General features: G+C 36.9%; 1 protein-coding gene and 1 pseudogene across 1 annotated transcript; one reads left to right on the top strand and one right to left on the bottom strand.

Annotated features, from left to right (window-relative positions):
* Positions 1 to 25,319, top strand: Txnl1 (thioredoxin like 1). Its single transcript, XM_048363809.1, has 8 exons — positions 1 to 287; positions 2,628 to 2,724; positions 4,822 to 4,995; positions 12,083 to 12,205; positions 14,300 to 14,369; positions 16,334 to 16,506; positions 19,253 to 19,357; positions 24,760 to 25,319. The coding sequence occupies exons 1-8, from the start codon at positions 190 to 192 to the stop codon at positions 24,787 to 24,789; spliced, it is 870 nt and encodes a 289-aa protein (XP_048219766.1). The 5' UTR covers positions 1 to 189; the 3' UTR covers positions 24,790 to 25,319.
* Positions 12,661 to 13,960, bottom strand: LOC125364243 (annotated as a pseudogene).
* Positions 25,320 to 25,373: the final 54 nt, after the last annotated feature.

The raw sequence follows: 25,373 nt of genomic DNA, 5'->3' as shown, positions 1-25,373 counted from the left end.
GCCCCCTCGGCCGCTCCGCTCCCTGGCGTGACTCGGCACTGCGATCCCCGGGAACTGGCGCCGTGGTCGCCGCGTCTCCGGCCCAGGCCTCGGCCTTCCTGAGCCTCTCCCTTTCCTCTTCCGAGCTTCCTTCCTCTTCAGTTTCGAAGTCGGAGGCACCGCGGCCGCCCTACCGGGCTCTCTGTGAGGATGGTGGGAGTGAAGCCGGTCGGCAGCGATCCGGATTTCCAGCCGGAGCTGAGCGGCGCGGGCTCCAGACTCGCGGTGGTCAAGTTCACCATGAGAGGGTGAGGCCGTCGGGCCCCGGCCGGGCGGGCCTTGCTGTCATCCCGGGCTCTTCCTCGATGCTGCTGGGGTTGGGGGGGCGGGGAGCAAGGGGGAGAGCGGTCCCCGGCTCCCCCACCGCCCTCTGCGGAATGTCCGGTGGTGGCCGAGCCCCGGGCCGCGGCCGGGAGTAGGCCTCGGGTGTGGGGTAGGAGCCTCCTGTTTTGCACCGGGGGTGCCCCGGGAACCAGGCTGGACCCGTACCCCTCCGCAGGGGATCCCCATTCCTGGATTCCTGTTCGGGGGCGGGGGAGCAGCTGGCCACGCGTCCCAGCTTCACCCACAGCCCGCACCATGGCGCCAGTCCCTAGCTGTCACTTGCGTGTTAGCAACTCTGTAAGCTTGAATTTCCAGACACTTCGATACTCTTCACCGCCTGCGTTTCTGTATAAGCCTTTAGAACACTCAGATAGGTCTATTCGACTTACCTGAGGAGGGGGTAGTTCAGAAGCCCGGCTAGTGCATTTTGGATTAAGTTAATGTTGAGTGAAGATGGTGTATTTTTTGAAATTTTTACTTTAGTTTAGTTGTGCCATAGGGTGTATGTGTGCGATTGCTTGTACAAGTTACTGTGTTGTTTCACAGGTAGACAGGTGGGCCAGATGTCAGAGTTTGGCCAGATTGCATGGACAGGGTTCTTGGAAAATGTTTTTTGTTTAAGCACAGAAGAAATTTCCAAGTCACGGAGCTGGTGGCTATCTTACACTGGCTTGTATTAATGTGTGGCTTTTGGCGGGGCGGGGTGGGGTGGGGTGGGGGGGGTGACGTGTTGGAATTAGGCATTGAGAACAAAGATTCAGCCGGTGCTTACTTACAGGTTTCCCTTGTGAATGTCAGTTCCCAGGGAGAGGTTTCTGAGGCCCTCCTTGGATAATCTGGCAGTTTTTACACGCAAACTAACTGGGACCAATCTGCTCCAGTTTATCACTGTTGATGTAATATAGTCTGATGTCCAGATAGTTGTATTAACATAAGGTAATGGGTTTTTTTTTTAGTGTCAGCAAAAAAAAAGTTCTAAAAAGCACATGGTACAGAACATGTTGAGTGTGTAAGTGGTAACATTATGAGTAGATAAGTTATAATTACGTAGGGGTTGAAGAGATAAAGGCAAAGATGATGACAAATTGGGCTATAGATTGGGACCAGAATGGAATTCAATACATTGGATTTAAGAGGGTGGAATAGAGTGCCCATTTGATGTGTGGAGTTCATTTACATCAAGGCATGTCTAAAAGGAATACCAGAGTTCTATAAATGTGTCTTTGCTTTAGCACTTTGTAATGTTAATAATCTTACTAATAGGAAAATACCAACACATTTGTTGGATGTCTAAGTCACACAGGAAAAAGAGAAGCACTGTTTCCATAAGCAATAACTACCCATTGAAGTGAATAGTGGACAAAACTGCTAAAGGAAACCTTGTATTAGTGTATGTCATTTATGTGTAATTGTAGACAGTGATTGGTAAAGAACTGTTTTAATGGAGTCAATTCTATTTTTGAGTAAAAACTGAAGGCAAATAAATGTATGAATTTATAGAGAACACTTTTAGTTTAAAACATGTTTAGGTTACATTTATAAATCTAACAAGGTTGTATTTACCTTTAAACTTCCTTTCACATGTTGACAGTTAATGGATTCCTGTTTGAACTCATCGACAGTGTAACCTACATTTCTGAATAGTGCTCTTTTAGATGCCTAGTGCTCTATTAGATGCCTAGACAACTGTGTTCAGTAAAATCCTGTCCGAAACCTTAGATCAGCATTAACGTCCTCATCTCATTTTAGGCTCAGGGCATACTTTTCTGCAGCACTTAATTTCACTTCCTTGACAACCTTATTTCAAGCCTTATTCTCAGCTTACATATTTTATCTGCCTTTAAATTAACTTTACTAAAACTGTATATATTGTTATCTTCAAGGATCTACCGCGGGCTTAGCAGTAATTGGCTTTAAAAAAAAATACTATGAGATACACAACCTACATGATCATTTTTGGGACAGGATCTTCCCAGGCTGTCCTTGAACTCATTCCTAATCCTCCTCTGTCACCCTTCTGAGAACTGGGATTTCAAGTGTGCCCCACCACACCGTTGTCATTTTAGCACTCTTAAAGTGTACAGTTCAGTGTGCATTGATAATGTTGTGCTGTGTGGCAATTTGGTATTCAGACAAATGTACCAACTCAATTGAAGAGAATTATCATTTTGTTTTATGCTGCAGTTGACAACTGCTTTTAGAATATAATTTAATAACTGAGTCTTTGGTCTTATTTTTCTAAGTATCTTTTCCCTTTCTTACAGGTGTGGACCATGTTTGAGGATTGCCCCAGCATTCAGTTCCATGAGCAATAAGTATCCACAGGCAGTTTTCTTGGAAGTAGATGTACATCAGTGTCAGGTAAGTCAGAGGCATCCTTTCATTTGTAGAAAGCAGTTTGAAGACCAATTTAAGTTCCTATGTGTATATACATAGTATCCATTCCGTAGAAGACAGGAAAATGTGGTAATTGTCATTTTGGTTATGTTAGGAAAGGTAGCACATTGTTTCAAGTTTATATAAATGCTTCTTTGATGTAAAATACCTGTAATGTTAAAGTGTTGGTCATTTTCAGTTCTATATTTTGTTTTCTTTTAGTAATCTAGAATCGTTTGTTTGTTAGGCTGGCTGTTTTTAAAGTCATGACAGGAAATTCTTGAGATAGTTTAATATGAATTGATTAGTTTGTAGTCTGTCAGTGTAACATACTCAGCAAAAACTTTAAAATGTTGATTGAACCAGTGTTGTGGATAAGTTACCCTGGTGATGTTTGCAGGTAAAGCACTCACCCTAGTAACTTAATAGACTAGCCATGTAACAGGGTTTTTGTTTTTCTGTGGGCATGTGTGTGAATGTGTATTTTTGTGCACACCACTGCTGTGATCTGAACTTACAGCCTTGTGCTCTCCTTTGTTTTTTTCTCGTAAGGCTGGTATTCTATCATGTGAGCCATACCTTCAACATCTGACTTTTGCTGGTTAACTGGAGTCTATTATACTTCAGTTAACTCATTTATAACCTCTTTTGTACCACCCAGTGAATTTACTTAGAGATTTATTAGATACAATCTATCACATATAATAGATTTGTTTCTCTGCTTCTGGTTTGCTTAATATAATTTTTAGATCTCAGCTTCTTGATTAGCTGGGATTACAGTATGACTTTTGTTGTTGTAGTTGTTTTCTTGTTGTTTGTTAGTTGTGCATCTTGAACTCAGGGCCCAGGTGCTGTCTGTGAGTTTTTTCACTGAAGGTTAGCACTCCACCACTGAGCCACAGTGCCACTTCAAGTTTTCTAGAGAAGAGTCTCATGGACTTTCCCTCCCTGCCTGGCTTTGAACTGCAATCATGTCTCAGTCTACTGAGTAGCTAGGATTACAGGCATGAGCCGCTGGTGCCTAGCGTAAGCTTTTGGCAACTGGCTTACATGTAGTTTTTGAGCACTTTAAATGTAGCAAATCCAGATCGACATGCTTAAAGAATCTGATTGTTCACTAGATATTTAGATTTATGAAATAATACAAAACATGTTATCTCTTTGACTATGTTATAAATACTTTTCCCAGGCTCACTAAAATGTATTGTTAGTATTGATTTTTTTATCTATATTTGCTTCTTTTTTATGGGCTCTAGAAAACTTTAGTTCATTTATATATAACTCATTTGCATTTTGTGCTAGATTTTTTTGGTCAGCACTATTTGAATAGGTCAGTTATTTTAATTATGAAGCTTAGAGAAGGCATCTTTAGGTTATCTTTACACTTTTTTCTGCAATTCACATAGCAACCCCTTTTTCTTCAGTTGACAGAATTCTTTTTCTGGTTCTTTTTAAAATGCTTGTCATGAAAAGTTTGAACTATTTCACTCACTGTCTATTCTAAGTTCCATTCCATTCAGTGTAAAATAGACATGCTAAGTCAGAACTTTAAAAAATAGCTTTTCAACATTGTGTTTGGTGGCCAACCAGCGTTTTTTTTCTGTAAGAGTAGAAATAGGATGAGGGTTGCAGTGTTGAAATCATTGCCTCTTTTTCATGTGTAGGTTGACTTGTGTTTTATATGTGTACTTTTTTTCTGGCATTAGTGATTTGTATTGACTTAACCTTTCTTGTATACCCCTTTTGAGCAATACATAATATGTAATTAGAGAAAGATACCTGTAAGCATAATTTCTGTATTGCAAGCTAATTTCCTGTTGAGTAAAGTATTAACAGTAAAAATGATTGGAAAAAAATACACAAGTAGAACTTGTTCTACATTCTGAGTGTAAGGGTAATATAGTTGTATCCCAATTGTCACTCATGGGAATGAGTCTACTTTCTCCTAAATAATAATCAGGAATACATTATATTGACATTTTTAGTTTATACTGTGATACATAACTCCCATAAAGATGTAAAGTGAATATTCAAAGTAGTCTAAAATTTGTTTGAATTCCTAACACTGATTTGCAATTCTAGGGAACAGCTGCCACCAACAATATATCAGCAACACCTACGTTTTTGTTTTTTCGAAACAAAGTGAGAATTGATCAATATCAAGGAGCAGATGCTGTGGGATTAGAAGAAAAAATCAAGCAGCACTTAGAAAATGACCCTGGGAGCAATGAGGACGCAGATATTCCAAAAGGCTACGTATGTAGACAAAACAAAAATCATATTAAAGTGGCTTACATGTATTATTATTTGGTTGGAAAGAAGTTATTTATTGTTTTATCTTTTACTAATTTAGAATACTTTCCAATAAGAACTTTGAAATTAAAGTTGACTATTGAGGTTTAGGTGTATGTATACTATAATCCTAACCTAAACATGTGATGACCCATTTTCTTCCTAAATTTTTCTTGCTAAAATTTGTCACTTGTTTTAAAATCTGTTTTCTGGACTATATGGGTTTTTTGTTGTTGTTGTTGTTTGTCTGTTTTATTTTTGCCAGTCCTGGGGCTTGAACTCAGGGCTTGCTCAAGGCTAGCATTTCACCACTTAAGCCACAGGGCCACTTCTGGCTTTTTCTGTTTATGTGGTACTAAAGAATCGAACTCAAAGCTTTATGCATGGTAGGCAAGCAATCTACCACTAAGCTACATTCCCAGCCCATTTTCTGAACTATTTAAATAGCCAAATTCTAATGCTTTTTTTCCCAAAGAGGAGGAAACGTGTGTTGTAAAATGTCCTCTTTTTGGACAGTTATAGCAACTTATGTACCTTTTTTTTTTTGGGACATATTGGTATTTAACCTTAGTGTTTCATGCTAGTGGGTAGATGCTATACAACTCAAGTCAAGCTGCTAACCCTTTTTATTCTTTTTCAGATAGAATCTCACATATTTTTGTCCAGAACCATCCCTAGACCAAGATGTCTCCTGTGTACTACAGGCACAAACTATCATGACCAAACTTTTTTTTTTGGCCAGTCCTGGGGCTTGGACTCAGGACCTGAGCACTGTCCCTGGCTTCTTTTTGCTCAAGGCTAGCACTCTGCCACTTGAGCCACAGCGCCACTTCTGCCCATTTTCTGTATATGTGGTGCTGGGGAATCGAACCCAGGGCCTCATGTATATGAGGCAGGCACTCTTGCCACTAGGCCATATCCCCAGCCCCTCATGACCAAACTTACTTGTTAAGATGGGAGGGGGATGGTATCTCACTTCTGCTCATGCTCTCCTGAAACCACTTCCTTCCTGCTTCCTGAATTACTGGAAGGATGGATGTATCCAGCATGACCTATGAATTTCAATGTGTAACTACAGTATACTCTGTGTTCTCTTTGTTGTCACCTATATATTTAATTTTTTAAAAACATATTTCCTTTTTTCTAGAACTTGATTATTTGGAAGTTAGAATGTTATCAGTTGTTTAAAACTGGTAATGTGATCCCAAGTATATTATTGTTCTGACAGCACAAATAGCAATTTAATGGGAGTATAAGAGTAACTGAAAACCTCTGTTTTGGGTGCCAAACCTGGGGCTTGTGCTTGAGGCCTGAACATTCCTTTAGCTCTTTTGCTCAAGGTTAGCCTCTACCACTTAAGCCCCAGCCCCACTTTTGGCTATTTGGTGGTTAATTGGAGACAACAGATTTTCCTGCCTAAACTGGCTTTGGACTACCATCCTCAGATCTCAGCTTCCTTAGTAGCTAGGATTGCAGTGGTGAGCTGTTGGTGCCTGGCAGAAAACCTGTATATTAAGTAAATGTAAGTACGTGTTGTAAAACTAAATTGAAGGCCTGTTAACACGAGTCTTGGATTTAGCAGCAGACCAGCAGTTCGGCCTAATGAAGTTCTCTCTTCTGCCAGAAAAAAATAAAAATAAATTGAAGAATTTTAGGTTTCTTGGAATAATTTCCATCATTATGTTTACACTCATAATTATTGATTAACAAATCCTGTTGTTTTGAAGCCTTTTATATGATAGGAACCAGAATAAAACGGTATAGGGAGTTTTAAAACATCTCTTGGAGTCAACAATTTTAATTTGCTTTTATTTAAAAAAGAAACACCTGTGTCTCTTTGGAGTCATTGAGGTATCACAAAAGATCTGTATACAGTAGTCAGTGGTTAAGAATCCTAATAGATTATTAATCAGATATAGAAATTTTTTAAGTGAATGTAAGAAGTTTTAGATTTTAAAAAGTTTTTTGAGGGACTTATTTATAATCCTGCACATTCCTGTAATCCAAGCTACCATGAAGTAGCTCATGGTTCAAGGCCAGCCTAATGATAAGTTAACAAGTTGGACATAATGATGTATGACTAAACATAGCTGCTTGGGAATCATTTGGGACAAAGAGATTGAGATTGTATCTGAAAACCTAAAAGCAAAAGAACTGGGCCTTAAGTTCAATTACCAGTAATGCCCCCCCCCCCACTCCCCCTTAAAATGTTTTTTTTTTTTTTTTTTTTGTCAGTCCTGGGCCTTGGACTCAGGGCCTGAGCACCATCCCTGGCTTCTTCCCGCTCAAGGCCAGCATTCTGCCACCTGAGCCACAGCGCCCCTTCTGGCCATTTTCCATATATGTGGTGCTGGAGAATCGAACTGAGAGCTTCATGTGTAGGAGGCAAGCACTCTTGCCACTAGGCCATATTCCCAGCCCCTTAAAAAAGTTTTTAAAGGGGCTGGGGATATAGCCTAGTGGCAAGAGTGCCTGCCTCGGATACATGAGGCCCTAGGTTCGATTCCCCAGCACCACATATACAGAAAATGGCCAGAAGCGGCGCTGTGGCTCAAGTGGCAGAGTGCTAGCCTTGAGCGGGAAGAAGCCAGGGACAGTGCTCAGGCCCTGAGTCCAAGGCCCAGGACTGGCCAAAAAAAGAAAAAAAAAAGTTTTTAAAGCTTAGAAAATCTTAAAATTTACTTCTATGTTTGCGAGAGTCATTCACAAGTAATGTGGTCTCAGATAGCTCCATTCTCAACTTCCTTCCATTCTCAACTTTTCAACTAAATTTTCCTCTCCAGAATTAGAATTGCAAGGCACTCTTGAATCCAATGTGCGTTGTCATGTCTTCTAACTCTTTATGTTTATTAGTGTATTTTATTGTTCTTGGATCTCTTGATCTATAGATTTGGACATATAAATATCACATTCCTCAGAATGAAGTCAAATTTTTTTATTTTTTACTTATTTATTTCTTTTTGCCAGTCCTGGGGCTTGAACCAGGGCCTGGGCACTGTCCCTGACCTTCTTTTGCTCAGGGCCAGCATTCTACCACTTGAGCCACAGTGCCACTTCCAGCTTTTTCTTATGTGGTACTGAGAAATCAAACCCAGGGCTTCATGCATGCTAGGCAAGCACTACCACTAATCCACATTCCTAGCCCTGAAGTCAAATTATTATACAGCTCTAACTTAAATTAGAAGTAGATTTTTCCTCAATTAAAGATATAGAAACATTTTTGTAGCTTTCCGATGTGTCTGTTGAATTTTTTCCGTTCTATTAATAAAGGTTTTAACTTGTTGAAATCTTTAGAACAGTACAACAGACCACATTTGCCTTTCACCTATTTGTCATTTATATTTATTTTGCCATTTTTGCTTTACTTCACTATCCACTTTTGTTTTTTGTAGAGTAATTTACAAGTCAGTTATATAAATTGATGGTTAATCAACATTTTAACATACAGTTCCCAAGGATAACAACAGTCTGCATAACTATGATACCATTATCACTCCTAAGATATTAATACAATTATAGCATCTTTTTAATCTCATATACAAATTTCCCCAATTGGCCCTAAAATGTCTTTTATAATTTTTTTTAACTCCAATCTAGGGTTAAAATTAAGGATTGTGAATTGCCGGTGTCGGGGTTTTCTGATATTTAGAATTTTTTTTTTTTTTTTGGACAGTCCTGGGGCTTGGACTCAGGGCCTGAGCACTGTCCCTGGCTTCTTATTGCTCAAGGCTATCACTCTACCACTTGAGCCACAAAACCACTTCTGGCCTTTCCTGTTTATGTGGTGCTGAGGAATTGAACCCAGGGCTTCATGCATGCAAGGCAAGCACTCCACCACTAAGCCATATTCCCAGCCCCAGATTAGCCTTTTAAGATAAGTATTAATGAAGTTCAGAACAATTCTACTATAGTAGAATTTTGTTCTATATCTCTCATTACCCCTTCCCCTCTAATTGACTATAGTGTCCCACTCCAGTGAAAGGATTTAATATAGCATTTGGCTTTTAAAGAACTTAATTAAATACCTGATATAAGTACCTAATAAATTATTGCCGTTGTTGGTATTTATTTAGCACTCTAAAAAGTTTACTTTCTTCTATAAACATAATATTAGTATGCTATGGTTAAAAAGAAAACCTGGGTCTTATGTTAAAGAAGGAACAAGCAACTGATAACCAGTAAACTTTAAAACTGTTCTTTGCTGGAACTGATTCTCATACCTGCAGTCCTAGCTATTCACAGGCTGAGATCTGAAGATCCTAGTTTGAAGCCAGCCCATGTAAACACACCGAGAGACTCTTATTTCCAATTAACTAGCCAAAACCCAGAAATGGAGATGTGGCTCAAGTGGTAGAGCACCAATCTTGAGCAAGAAAGCCAAGGAAAAATGTGAGGCCCTGAGTTCAAGCCTCAGTACTAGTGTGCGTGTGCGTGTGCGTGCATGCATGCATGCATGCATGCATACATGCACGTGTGCATGCAAAGGCATGCACAGATACATATGAAGAAAGCAAGTCCCATACTTCAAGCCCAAGTAGTGGCACACACAAAAAAAGCCCAAACAGAGAAACAAACCAATCTTTGTTTAGTATGTGAAATAACTACTTTTCTAAAAAGATACAGAGGAAGAAATAGCAAAACACTCTTTCCTACTCGTTTTTTTTTTTTTTTGGCCAGTCCTGGGCCTTGGACTCAGGGCCTGAGCACTGTCCCTGGCTTCTTCCCGCTCAAGGCTAGCACTCTGCCACTTGAGCCACAGCGCCGCTTCTGGCCGTTTTCTGTATATGTGGTGGTGCTGGGGAATCGAACCTAGGGCCTCGTGTATCCGAGGCAGGCACTCTTGCCACTAGGCTATATCCCCAGCCCAAAACACTCTTTCCTAAAGGTTGTGTGACTTCTTAGGTAAATAGTGCTAAATTTTCAAAAATCGGGCAATGCTACAACTAAAGACTATAGAGAAAATTTCTTTGCTTTTTTTCTTTTGCAATACTGGGTTTGAACTTGAGGCCTTACATTTGCTAGGCAGTCCTATACCACTTGAACCATGTCCCTAGCTATATTATTTGTTTGTTTGTTTTGTTTTTTTGGCCAGTCCTAGGCCATGAACTCAGGGCCTGAGCACTGTCCCTGGCTTCTTTTTTGCTCAAGGCTAGCACTCTGCCACTTGAGCCACAGCGCCACTTCTGGCCATTTTCTGTATATGTGGTGCTGAGGAATCGAACCCAGGGCCTCATGTATAGGAGGCAAGCACTCTTGCCACTAGGCCATACTCCCAGCCCCTCCCTAGCTATATTATGTGCAAATCTTAAATGTTAATAAATAAAACCTAATAACTCAGTAGTGGAATTAAAAATACCATCTTGAACAAGACTGGTCTTTATTTCAAGCATGCAACAATTGTTTTTATAATCTATCATATTAGTAGAACTAAGGAGAAAAATCTAGATGTGGAATAGGCACTCAAAACTCAATAACCCATGTGTTCCCAAAGTACTGAATAAAATCTTCATAGAGAACAACTGGAGGCATCCTCACCACAGTCAGAGCAAAGATAAATGACACTGCTACCACAATTCTTTGCCATGTAGTTGGAAGTATGGGTCAACAATTAGAAAGATGAGAGAAATGTATTTGCTGATTTGAATCTAAGGAAGCAATCATAGAAATCCAGATTTGAAAGTACTCTAGGCTAAAAGACTACAAGCTAAAAGGGATTTAAATAAATGCTAGACTTTTCCTTCCCTTAGAATTATATACTTGTCTAATAACTAAACAGTAAAGCATTTGAGACAAATTTGTACACTAACATGATACCAAAGTATTAGTTTAATTGTAAAAATGATATTAAGGATGTATATGTTTTCTATGAATACTTATTGCTTAGAAATACACTAATACTTGGCATAAAATAATTGAAAGAAACTCTTAAGATGTAGGGATGGGATAGAGGTAAAATGAGAGGCCATGAATTGCTGATCATAGCTGGAGCTGGTGGCTCCATGGAGTATTCTGTTGCTCTACTTGTGTAGAATAACAATTTATAACTTGTAAATTATGGAAATTAAGCATATAAATATTGAAGTTTTTGTGTGTAATTATATATGTAAATATTTGAAATTTATATTTTTTGTGTAATAAATATTAAGTCCTTGCCCACATCACTGGCTCATGCTGTAATCTGAGGATACTGGTTTGCCATCCCAGGCAGACAAATCTATGAGACTCTTTATTTCTAATTAACCAACAAAAAGTTGAAAGCTCAAGTGGTAGAGTACCTAAGGTGTGCCAAGACAGCTAAGTGAATGTGAGGTCCCAGGTACTGCCCCCCTCCCCATAAGTCCTTATCTTACTTAAATTTAACTTGTTTGCATGGCCATAAAGTAAGGAAGATAGGATTTCTTTGGCTTTTACATTTGAATTTGCATTATTCCCATTCCCATTGTAAAACAGTGACTATAAGAAAACATGCTAATTGTGTGTTTCCTGGTCCTGGGGCTTGAACTTAGGACGTGGGCACTGTCCCTGAGCTTTTTGTGTTTAAGGCTAGTGTTGTACTACTGGAACCACAGCTCCACTTCCAGCTTTTTGTGGCTAATTAGAGATAAGAGCCTCACATACTTTCCTACCTGGGCTGGCTTTGAACCACAGACCTCAGATCACAGCCTTCTGAGTGAACCACCAATGCCTAACCAAATATTCTCTCTCTCTCTCTGTGTGTGTGTGTGTGTGTGTGTGTGTGTGTGTGTGTGTGTGTGTGTGTGTGTGTGTGTGTGTGTGTGTGTGTGTGTGTGTGTGTGTGTGTACTGGAACTAGTAACTGAATTTGACATCTAGGTGCTGTCCCTTAACTTTGTTGCAAGTCTTACTCTGTGGCGTAAGTCTAGATTTAGCTTTAGAGTAAGTCTCAGTGAGAAAGTCAAATGAAGAGATCATTATTAAGCTTGTAGTAACTATTTTTAAACATTTTCTGTAAATTGCTTAGAGAGTACCACAGATTTAAATTTTAAACAAGTTTATGCCAAGTCCAAATGTCTTCACTTAATTTTTTTCAGATGGACTTAATGCCTTTTATTAACAAAGCTGGTTGTGAATGTCTTAATGAAAGTGATGAGCATGGATTTGACAACTGTTTACGAAAAGACATGACTTTCTTGGAATCTGACTGTGATGAACAGGTAATTGAATGATTAAGTTTAGGCTCTTGTTTCCTTACCATGTTCCCGTCTCATGACATGTTGTGTTCTCCTAAATAACCACTTCTTTCTGTCCTTGAGTTCTCTGTTCCAACTGAGCTGCTGGGTACAGAAAGGGAAATTACAGAACTCTTTGAATTCCTCCCTGCTGAGTCGGATCCTCAGTAGTATTTGCTCCTTTTTTTTTTGTTTCTATCCCTGACCTGTCTCCTGAACCATTTTTTTTTTCTTCTTTAGCCCAACCACATTTATTTGCTAGCCAAAAAGATGAGGCCAGTTAAACCATCGTTTTGTGACTGTTGCATGTAAGATGCTTGTGATATGGATTATTGAGCACAGTGAAAAAAAGTAGTTGTATGTAGATTTTCTCATGGAACTGTTGAATTGAGCCTTTTCATTCTTGCAGCTAATTCCTGTCCAAAGTGATGATGGAATTTTTATTCTACTTTCTCATAGACTCGATTACAGGTGACATGGTTCATGCCACACTCCACCACCAACTGTCCATGTTTCAGTTTTCTTGGTCTTGTGCTTTCCTTCCTACCCCATGCCTGGAGCTGAACCAATGCACCCTTGGTGAAGTTACAGACCGTCTTGAGTTTTCCTGCCATCAGCTATGGTTTCTTCAAAGTGCTCTTGGTTTTTATGTCGATCTTATTGCCATTGCAAGTGATGACACAGTCTTGCTTGGCCATTGTACCTATTTTTTACAGAGCTAGTCCCATTCCTGTTTCCTTCATGTAGTTGTCAAAGCCTTGGCTGTCCACCAGCTGCCATCTTCCTTCTATTGCTTAAGCATGGCCCTGGTGGGCACAGGAGGGTGGACCTGCCTGGTACCTTTTTCATACCCAGATAAGTTTGTGTCTGAGGAACTGAGACTAATTTTATGAGCATTCCCTTCTGTGCCTAGCTCTTCGTTCTACATATAATCCTGTACTGCTTTTTCTATGTTTCCAAGATTGCCTTAACTTGCTGTCTATTCTGTTTCTGCTTTGTTCCTATTCTAGTTCATCTTGTACATTATCACAAAAATTACCAAAAGCATATACCTTTATGTTTCTCTTATGGCAGTTAATTGATTCTTTGCTGGTTTCAAGACGGTTTGTCTATAGTCTATTTGCTTATACTTGTCATAATTACAAATTTCTGACACTATTACTGATCAGGTATAAAATGTAGTGCTATAGACAAAGATAATAGCTTAGGTTAATTCCTTAGACCATAATATGATTCTGAAATTATGTATTTAAATATTATCTGTCTTCTTCCCAGAGCTATCAGAGAGTATCATTTACATTGTGTTCCTCCTGAACAGTGTTCTTAAAATAATGTGATGGGATCTGTCATCATCAGACCTATTTACAGCCTCCCTGAAATCTTCCTGTTATGAGAAAATGTTTCAGCTTAGAAGCAGTCACAATTTTGGCTGGAAACTTGACTCAGAGATAGGCATCCATATTAGTGATAAGTTTAAAGATTGATTGATTGTCAGTACCAGGGCTTGAACTCAGGAACATGAGCTCTTGGTTAAATTTTCAGTAAAGGCTGGAGCCTTACCACTTGAGCCATACATTCCTGTAGGGTGATTGTGGGGAGGATGCTGGGTATCAGACCTGGAACCTGTACACACTATTTTCTGGGCCCAAGAGTCATATTCTTTTCAGTTTGGACTCATATGAGGGCTAGTCTCTTAATAACTTCTGTGTTACTTGACAGACCAACGTAAAAAAGTAGCATGCTGAAATTTGTAGTTTGAAATTTATGTAAATTAAGGGATTTTTTTTTAAAAACAGGTTCTTGCCAGTTTATAATTTATAAGGTCTTAGGCTCTTATACATTATTTTAGCAGATTTATTCCTAATTTTTTTGCCATTCTTTTACATAAGTAATTGATGGTGGTATTTCTCAAATGTCAGTCTAATCAGTTACCTTCAACTTACTGATTTCCCATATTACATTAGTTTTGTTAAATTAAGTATTTTTTTCTCTGCCTCTGTTATTTTAATTCTCCTTAGGCATCTTGTGTATTCAAGGTGCTCGAGAGCCCTTTCATAATGAAACTGTTTTTTCCTGCAGCTACTTATTACTGTGGCATTCAATCAACCTGTTAAGCTTTATTCCATGAAATTTCAAGGGCCAGATAATGGTAAGTAAAAGACAGCTTTTTATTACCTATCTTGCTGGTTTGTTAGCTGTGTTAGAATACATTTGACACTATTATATAGGGTTAGGTGTTCTTTGTTTAGAGAAAGAGTGAAATTGTGGAAGAAAATAAATGAATGGGCAACTAGTATAAAAATAGTAGGGATAAAAGTAAGGAAATAATATAATTGTTTTTATTCCTAAATTTCTGAAAAATTTGTTTTTCCTTAATGTACAAACTTCGGAGTCCTTTATTTCAGCTTTCAATTCTTTTGAGGGGGGGGAGTCTTGGAGCTTGAACTCAGGGCCTGAGCACTGTCCCTGGCTTCTTCTGTTCAAGACTAGCACTCTACCACTTTAGCCAGAGCACCACTTCCGGCTTTTTCTGTATATGTGGTGCTGAGGAATTGAACCCAAGGCTTCATGCATGCTAGGCAAGCATTCTACCACTAGGCCATATTCCCAGCCCTTAGCTTTCAATTCTTAGCAGCCATTTTTTTTTTTTTTTTTTTTTTTAGAATTAACACTAGGAGACATTGTTTTCAAATTCGTCCTATTGTAAATAATACAACTGAGACTTCAGGCTTTACTCTGCATTCTGTTAACAGTGTTGGCCTCTAACTACAGGCATATCAAAGTGGTTTCATAGAGTAGGGTTTGTCTTTAGTGAAATCAAACATTTTCCTTACCTACCTTCCTTTTGTTTCCATTATTGTTGAATTTTTTTGAGGGGGTTAAGGGAATGGAGACTAAGGGTTTGAGGGTTTATTTTTGATTAGACAACATAGCCAATGCCTAATTTACAGAGAGTATTTCCATATCACTTATTATTCTGAATTTTCATGTTATAATTTTTCATTAAAAATTATAATTTTACCCAGGTATTAGCAAGCATTCTGCTGGCTTGAGGCATTTCCCGTTTCTTTTGCTATTAGTTTGCTTTTCAGGTAGGGTTTTGTTGTTTGGATTTGCCTCAGACTTTTATCCTCCTGCCTCTGTCTCTTGATTGAGTTTAGGGTTAGCTAGGGCTTGGAGATAAGTTCTTACTAACTTTTGCCTCAAATTCAATACTGCCTCCCAATATCAAACCATAAACCACTATGACCAGCTTTCAAAATGAATCTGAATGCTCCTTAGGCACAGCCACAAAATATGGGTCTTATATCTAAATACCTTGATGTTTGAAGGATTAAGACATCTTGTACATGTAACATCTAGTCTTACTGTGGGCTTTTTTTTTTTCTAGTCCAGGGCCTTGGACTCTGGGCCTGATCACTGTCCCTGGCTTCTTTTTGCTCAAGGCTAGCACTTTGCCACTTGAGCCACAGCACCACTTCTGGCCATTTTCTGTATATGTGGTGCTGGGGAATCGAACCCAGGGCTTCATGTGTACAAGGCAAGCACTCTTGCCACTAGGCCATATTCCTAGCCCAGTTTATTTCTTATCTAATGTCTAAGGTGAAATTTGGCCACCTTATGATGCTGTTTTGCCTAAATGCTTTCATTGGTAATACTTTTCTTCCAAATAACAAAATGGACTAGTTGTTGGAATCTACAAGTTTTAGCTCAATCCTGTTTCTTTTATGAAAATATGTTCATTTGCATGTAATGCCAGAATCCATTGTCATCTTTTTTATGCTTTGCTAATGGTGTCAAATTTATCATAGTATGTCTTTGGTAGCAGATGAGAGCAATGTGTATGCACACACGTGCATGTGTATGTGTTTTCATCTTATTTCTCATATTTAGTGTTAAGTCCAAAAAGTACCAGTGAATGAATATTGGGAAGGCAATTGACTGCCAATCCCTAGTGTGTGTCTTAATGGTAGAAGTCTGTAACAATTTATATATGTAAGTATATACGTGTGTGCATGTATATCTTTGCGTATAGTATCAAAAAATGATAAAGGCAAGAAGTACAGTACATTTGCAGTTTTTATCATTTCATTTTATTCTATCATTTTATAGGTCAGGGGCCTAAATATGTAAAAATTTTTATCAACTTACCCCGATCTATGGATTTTGAAGAGGCAGAAAGAAGTGAACCAACTCAAGCTTTGGAACTGACAGAAGATGATATTAAAGAAGATGGCATTGTTCCACTTCGATACGTTAAGTTTCAGAATGTTAACAGTGTAACTGTAAGTAGTATTTCATTAAGAAGTAGCTTATCAGGTTTGTGAATAACAATACTGTCTTTAGTATCCTAGATGATTCTGAATAGTCCTTTAATGTTTAACAATTTCAAATGAATAAAAATGTATTATGGGCTAATGAATTTTCTTTATAATTTAGCCATGCGTCCTAAAGAAGAATGACAGGTTGATTTTAAATATTTGCAGGCTTTGTCAATTTATTCTAGACTATTTGTACTTAAATTGGAGTTATTTTTGCTTTATATTTTATACCTCGTGATTAGTGATGTATATCTCCAGTTTAAACTGACAAAACATACACATCAGTTTACTTTCTTTTTGAGAACATAGAATTTATTTATTTTTTTGTGCCAGTCCTGGCGCTTGAACTCAGAGCCTGGGCATTGTCCTTGAGCTTTTTTTATTCTGAGCTAGAACTCTACCACTTGAACCACAGCTCTAGTTCTGGCTTTTCAGTGGTTAATTGGAGATAAGAGTTTTTACAGACTTTCCTCCTCCTTGGATTGGTTTTGAATTGCAATACTCAAGATCTCAACTTTCTGAGTAGCTAGAATTGCAGGCATGAGCCAGCGGTGCCCAGCAAAACTCACTTTTTAAAAAAAGGATTTTTTTTACATTTTACAAAATGAGTCGAGGTATATCTAAATAATAAATAGTATCTGAGCTGATTTTAAGTGATATAAAAATACCAGTTAAAGAAGTCAGCTGCTTTTTAGCAATTAGTAGTTGTGCTGGAGGATGTGTAATGGAAACCCAGAATCCTTCTCTGCACTTCTTTCTTCCTGTCCTTTCTTGGGAGACGGTTAAGACAGGTAGACAAGAATGAAACGTACAGTATCTAGAGAAAAAAAAAAGTAGAAGCCAGCAGAGAATTATTGAGAACAAGTTATACCAAACTGGTAAAATGGCTTTTGCTTTAATGGAAGAATTCTATTTTTGTAAACTAGAAAATTGCAATTAGCATGGATTCTTTTTAAGAGGTTTGAAGGGGAGTTTTACAGTATATACTATAATATGAACAGATATAATCAAGTTGAGGCTCTAAGTGTTTGAAAATGGAAGAAAATCATTCTATTAATATACCCAGTTAATCATGTCTTTTAACTGGGTTCTGGTGGTTCACACCTATAATTCTAGCTACCTGAGAGGCATTGAGAATGGAAGAGTTGTGATTTGATGGGCCAGCACAAACAGAAAAATTTGTAAGACCCCTTTCTCAACCCATAGCTGAACACAATGTTGTATGTCTATCATCCCAAGCTATATGGGAGACCATCCTGGGTGGAAAAGACTTGGAGACTCCCTCTCACTAAAGGGAAGCTGGAAGAGGCCCAAGAATAGGTATATCATAGCTCAGGTGCATCCCAGGTGGAAAGCAAGGCTTTTTTATTGTAAGATAACTGGTAAAGGAGGAGCTGGTGGTGCAACAGTAGTGCCAGCCTAGTAAGTGCTAGGCTGTGAATACAAACCCTCTTTATCACCAGATAAAAAACAGACAAATTTACAAATGAGTTAACACCTTTTGTTTTACTTGGGATAGGAGAAGGCTTATTGGAAAACAACCTTTAACTCAGAGTTTCTGAATTAATCTCCTTTGTCATTGAGAATCACCAAAGATAGTTATCTTGTAGGAGGTCAGTGATATAAGTGAAGGTACAGAAAGCACCCCCCCACACCCCTTTTTTTTAGTTGGCTGTGGGACTTGAACTCAGGGCCTGGGCCCTGTCCCTGAGCTTTTACGCTCAAAGCTAGTACTCTACCACTTTGAGCCACAGTGGCACTTCCAGTTTTCCACAAATTAATTGGAGTCTAAGAGTCTTGCAGACTTTCCTGCTCAGGCGGACTTCAAACCATGATCCTCAGATCCCAGCCTCCTCAGTAGCTAGTATTATAGGCATGAGCCACCGGCGCCAATCACTTGAGAACTAAAGTTTTGATCAGTCTAATCAAAATGCAGAAAACAGTTGTGTTGAGATTCAAAGAGCAAGTACGTTGTAACTATATTAAGCTGAGACCTGGCTTATTAGTCTACTGATTATAAACCTTAAATTGATCAACTCAGTTTGAAATTAATCTGTGGTTGCCTTTGAAAACAACAAGACCAAGACCTTGGAATAATAAAAAACATGTCATCTAAATGGATCAAATTTTAAAATCCAATACACTGGGAAAAGTTCTATAAGTAAAGCTATCTCTTAAAATGCTGACAGAAATTTTTAAGTAGAAAGTAAAGACTGCTATAAAAAGTACGGAGTACCATAGTATAGTTTTAGGAGCTGATTTCCAATATTATTTTTTCTTTTAATATTCTAGGATATAGGATGGATTCATGAATGTCAGAAAGAATATAACTGCAGAGATTTTCCTCAGTGAAAAACTATGAATTTAATAAAATTATCAACATCCATCTGTTCCATTATAACCATGAATTTCATACTCTTTCAACATTCTCTATAAAGAACAATTTAATCTGACTCCTTCATACCAGCACACTAAATTCCCATGAGCTTGTGTATGTGGGTGTCATGACATCCTTGGAGAAGGTGAGACTAGCAAGGCAAACGATGGAGTGATAGTCTTTTAGGAGCAGTAGTCTAAATGTTATATAACTTAGATTAATTCTTACACAGAATGCAGGGTACTTTTTATTAATAGTCTCTGACTGTCGATTAAACCTAAAACAGACTCATGAAAGAAAGGATCATAATAATAAATACTTTTTTTTTTGTAGATATTTGTTCAGTCTAATCAAGGTGAAGAAGAAACAACAAGAATTTCGTATTTTACTTTTATTGGTACTCCAGTCCAAGCAACTAATATGAATGACTTCAAACGAGTAAGTTTGTTCAAATGATAATAAGGGGAAATAAAAATGCAGTGTTTGAGGAAGAACTTCAGGTGTTTCAATAGTAGTACTGTTTTAAATATGAGGATCTAAATTCTTCTGTCTTAAAATTTTAAAAGGTTAAACTACAACAATTTCTCTTAATCAATTTTGAAAAGGGGAGTCTTTAATAAATATGCCAAATCTTAACTGATTGATACATACCAATGAGTCATATCTAATAAGAGTAGTAAAAGTAAGCGTAGAGAAAATAGGAATAATTAAAAAGTAGAAGTTAAATTATTTGAAAGGTATAATGAGATTTTAAGATCTTGCTAATATAAGCTTTTGATTATCACAACATTTCTATTTCTAAGGAGATTTAAAATGAATTGAATAATTTTATTGTGAAAGAATTAACTAAGGTTTAATACAATGACATACTGACTTTCCAAACTGGGTCCTGAAAGAGTACATGTTAGAAAATAAGTTTACAGTAAACATACAGATTTTCTTAGAATTTTATGAATTTTTGTATGTATTTTTCTGAAAGACATAGTCTTAAAGGTTGCAAAAAATTCATAAGGTACATGAAACTTTGATAAGGATCACCCTTTTATATATTTCTGGAACAACTAGTAGTTATACAAACCCAAATCATAGAAGTGCCAGAGAGCTTTTTTTTTTTAACACACTGCAGGTGCGGTACACAGCTTAAATGTGTCATTCTGTTTCTGATGGCTGCATTTGACATGCACTGTAGGGCCTGTGCAGAAAGAGATTACCAATAGACCTTTTGGAGAGAGTTATTTGGAGGGATTAGAAAATTAGATTATTCCAAGAATTCTTTTTTTTTTATGGTTTCTGCAGATCTAATCTTAATTCCACTAGGAAAAATAATTAATGATGGTGGGCCTACAAAATTATATACTGTTTTTATAGAACTGAAAAACTCGACAATAGATCATTTATCTTGTCATTTTTCAAATGTATTCTCCTGTATTATAGTATAATTAAGTTTGGGGAGTGGTAGGAATAATTGTGTACTGATATCTGTCCTATCCGCATGTTATAAATGCCAGGTCAGAAGAAGCATAGCTTAAATACCTACATTTTTATGATACAAGATATGTACACTTTCCTGGGAAAATGTGTGAACAACAAAGACATTTTGGCCTCCTGCTTTAGTGCTTTACAGATTTTAAATTAATGCCATTGGTCTTGGTTTTAAGTTTGCCTTGCATTGTTTGTTATTAGCTTAGTTCTTTTTATATGACCTACTAATTGTAAGTCTTACTATTTCAATTACTATAGTTTTACCTTTCTATTTTTTTTAAGCTCAGCTTATACTGTTTTGAGTTCTAGTTTTTTCTACAAATAATTCTTACTCTGTCTTATCCATCTTCTTGCCAGCCTGCCATTCAGTTCCTTTTTAAATTTGCATTAATAGGGGCTGGGGATATGGCCTAGTGGCAAGAGTGCTTGCCTTGTATACATGAGGCCCTGGGTTCGATTCCCCAGCACCACATATACAGAAAATGGGCAGAAGTGGTGCTGTGGCTCAAGTGGCAGAGTGCTAGCCTTGAGCAAAAAGAAACCAGAGACAGTGCTCAGGCCCTGAGTCCAAGGCCCAGGACTGGCAAAAAAAAAAAAAAAAAAAAAAAATTGCATTAATAATTGCCTAAGTACTTGTCTCCACCTCATTGTTTTGGGAAGCTTCCTTCCAGCCTTACATTTTTCTCTTATTTAATTGCAAAAACTTCCTTTTCAGGGATTTGTTCTTGCCTGAAAGTATGTTTTTTCACTTGACTTTTTCACTTTATTTAAATTACTGTAGAGTAGCAGTTTTCAAATTTTTAAATATTAAGTACCCACTAAACTATGACATGTGATTGAAAATTAGTTGTTTATGTATTTACCAATTGAATTTAAAACTAGAAAATTAAAAATTTATAACTAATGATTATGATACATAGTCACAATATTTCTAATTAAACTGAGCTCATTTTTAAAAAAGAACCAATCTGAAGGAGAGCATTATTTTATAACTTTTATGAATTTCTTTGCTAGGTAAATAGAGTAGTCTTGTTCTCAGACCTACTCCTGCAGTTGTCTTTTATTATGAAATATGTCATGTAATCTCTATAAAACTCCACAGTACACTTGGAGAAGACTGAAGAGTTTTAAAAGCAGAGAGCTGTGTAGCATTATTCTAAAATGGGTTTGACTTTGCAGACTTCCTTAAATGGTATGAAGGACCCTAGTGGGACCAACCTTTGAACTGCTTTGAGAACAGTTTGAATCCTTTAATTTTCTTATAGTCATTTATTATCTTGTAGGATTACTCCTAAAAAGTAAGCTTTCACTGTTTTTCTGTCATATGAGAGAACAACTTAAATGTAGTGAAAAATTAAGAGAGTTTATATGAAATTAGTCCATTTGGTTCTTGTATAGAATTGCTTATTAAGCTGTGAGTTGGTTTCTACTGCTTTTTTGTCTAGTACTTTTTGTCTGTAGTACCATGCTAGTACAGTGATGAACCCATTCACAGGGGAGATGTGTACATACAGTAGGATAATGTACAAAATATGGAAGTTCATAAAAATCATGTTCACTGACACCCCTTCCCAACAATGTCTGACAAGTATAAGAAGATTTTTTTGGAGAAAGAGGGCTTTGAACTAAGTTTTGAAAATAGAATTTGGATAAAGGAAAACATAAGTGATGGGTATGTTGCTTGAGTTGTTAGTAGATAGTTTTCATTTTTGGAATGTTACTGTCCTTTCCCTTTTGTCACTAAGTTGACAGAAGCTAAGGTAATATCTATAAATCTTGGAAATCTTAGGCCATTTTATTCCATAAGGCTGTGGTTTTATGATTTGATAGACTAGAATATAGCTTTACCTGTCTGTTTTTGGCTTTTAAAGGCACAGATTATAACATACACTTTTGGCTATTTGTTGTTGTAGATGTATTCTTTGTATTGCAGCATGAAAAGCTCACTGTCTTACTTGGAAGTAGATATTTTTGTCGCTAAAATAGCTTTTTATACAAACTGCTTATTTTAGTATTAAAATACAAGTACAAGAGCAATAAAATTTTAGGGGCTTCTGCTTCATAGGGATTGAGGCGCATGTGAAAAGCAGATTTTTATCACTGTAATAAAAATAGACTTTTCTACACTGGCCATTCACCATGTCAGCTAGTTTTGTAACATTTCTATCTGTTTATTTTTCAGCTTTTTTAATCCAACTCAAATGAACTAAACTCAGAAGATTTTTTTAAATGAAGTAATATACAGATTGACTTTGTCTCACTCTACTCCCCTCCTTGCTTCTCTGCTCATCTAGCACCTGTCTGCTCTCACCCTTCCCATGTTTTCTCCAGTGCTGCTGCAAGACTTCTTCAGCTTCCAGCCTCTGGATCATCCTTGTTACCTAGATTTCCTCCGCCATCTCTTCCTTCAGATTCCATCCTACTCATGATTCTCAGTTGGCCTTTTATTTGTTTTGGGCTTGCAACTAGATGCTTTAGTTTTATTACCTTACTGTGTTGCTCACTGGACTTTTTTTGTTTGTTCCCCTCCCCCCCCAGCTATTTCATATTCTTTTTTGTTTCACATTTTGTATGGAGTAGTAAGTAGTAATATTAAAATAAAACATTACCAATGCTTGCAAAATTAATTAGTTGAATAATGTTTTCATTCATTCTAAAGTTTAATTAGCTTATTTTTAGGAGCTAGAGAATCATTTTGGAAATTAAATACATAAATTAAAAAATAAATTATATTAGTATTGGATTATAACTGAAGGATATATAGATTTTCTTCTCTCATTGAACTGTTAGCCCAATGTTTCTGTGATTGTATCATCTGCTTTTACCTGCCTACCTGAGCTCAAGGCCAGTTGAAGGACTTGTGGACTGAATGGTCAGTGAACTCTTTACTGAACAACTATTTTTGATACCTAATTTTGATGTACCTAGACTTTCATTGTCTAAGGTGTAAAATACTTAGGACAAAAATAAAAGAGCTGATGTTTGAGCTCAGAATCTACATTGGAATGCTGAATTTCTTCTTTTTTACAGAGAATACATATTGGCAAGTTGAAAGTTATCAACCTGTGAAACAGTATGCAGATTCGTGTCTTCTGTATCACATCTGCTAAAATTTTAATTTTTAATATTAGTTGGTTTTGTTTTACCTTAATCTAATAGCTTGTGTTTTGTATTTTCCAAGTAATTTAGTGACCAGTAATGCTTTCACTGCTTATCAGCATAAATTTGTTTGTGATACAAATAGTACCACCTTCCTTTCCTTTTAGTGCTTTTAAACCTGACTTTCTTATTCTTCTCCACATTCACTTTTGTGACACTACCATCTTTCTTTTGAGCTTTTTTACATTTCATTGGAGAAATAAGAATGACTTACCTTAGACTGGGGGGAAAGGCGTTGTTAGCTTTGTATGATTGGGAATTGAATGGAGCTTTTAAATCTTTTTACAAATGACATTGAACTAGCTATGTTTTATCTAAGGGCCATGAAGAGTTTTGCTTCATACAGATACTATAATTTAGAGCATAACCAATTTAAAATAATGAAAACATGCATAAGTACACGTTATTTTTCTATACAAATATATATTCTTGAAGAATTTTGCAAGAGGGTTGCATTTCTTCAGGGGCATTTCTGCTATAAGAATATACTAATGACCAAACTATATACTTGATATAAATTACTCTGTTAGAGTATAGAACCCTCCCTCAGAATTTTTTTCAAATTTTTAGTAGAAAATAATTTTTATGTTGACATGTTTATAGCAACCAGGATATGTATGTATGTTTTTGAAAGCCACCTCCAGTAGTGAATTTTTGACACAAGGTGTATTCATTACTTTCACATAGTACATTTGTAGAAGCCAGGGCTTTAAAAAACCTTGGAAATTTTTGTCATTTTTAATCTGCTTCTGTTGCATGTTGACATATTGAAGGAAAAGTCTAGAAACTTGTCATTTTGTGCCTGAAGACATGAGGGGAGCGTACTCTTAATTCTAGATTATTTTGTGATTGACATTTAATTTCTAATTGCCTAAAAATAGTAAACTAAATATGTTTTACTCATACAGCATCGTCTTCTTTATTAACATCTCTAAACTGTCAAACTTGTTTGGAAAAATACATTACTTTTTCTTAAAACAGGGTGGGAAACCAAAAATAGCATGCATGTGTTTCATTTTTAATTCCTGTGGCTAGGGTGGCATATTTGCTTTTACAATAAGGGCATTGCATGCTTAAAAAGATTCAGGGATTAAAAATTAATGCTATGGTAAAGGCTAAAATAGGTACCACATTAGTATTTTGGAAAAAAAGTTCAAAGGAATAAATTGTACATAAAACTTTTATTTTTGTTTTTCCAGGTAGTTGGCAAAAAAGGAGAAAGCCACTAAGGTACAAAAGACACTGGAAGATCTGTTGCAGTCAGATTTGCAGCTCCTGGATAATTGCTTGATTCTCTCCAGAAATTGTCAATGTTTCGTTCATTGCCATTACCAATAAATCATTGCTTTTGTTCAGATGCTATTACTAGTGTTTCTATTGTAATCTTGATACATGCAGTTGTAAATAAAAGTCACTACTTTTGCCAAGCTAAAATCTTGTCATTCCACATAAATATTTTCAATTTCATTTATTTGAATATTTTCCAGCTTCTTATTTTAGAGGAGACCTAAATGTTTGGTAGCATATTGTTTGAAAGCTAGTTTCTCTATTAGAGGAACAAAATTGTTGTACTGAATTAAGGAGTACATTTGTATACACACATACATAAACATACAGAGTGAATGATTTTGGTAAATGCACTTAGAATACCTAACTAACCATGCTTAAGTAAGTACTGAATTTTTATTAAAAAGACATTTGGTTATCTAGATGATATTATAGAAATTACTCAAATTATAAACTGCCAGGAATAAATAAAACTCTCAGAATTTACTACTCTTACCTAAAGCTGTTAGGTTAATGGGTTTGCAAA

This window comes from Perognathus longimembris, chromosome 15, assembly GCF_023159225.1.
Source record: "Perognathus longimembris pacificus isolate PPM17 chromosome 15, ASM2315922v1, whole genome shotgun sequence".
Classification (NCBI taxonomy): Eukaryota; Metazoa; Chordata; class Mammalia; order Rodentia; family Heteromyidae; genus Perognathus; species Perognathus longimembris.
The sequence above is the reverse complement of the archived record's forward strand: the minus strand, read 5'-3'. Positions and strand labels throughout refer to the sequence as shown.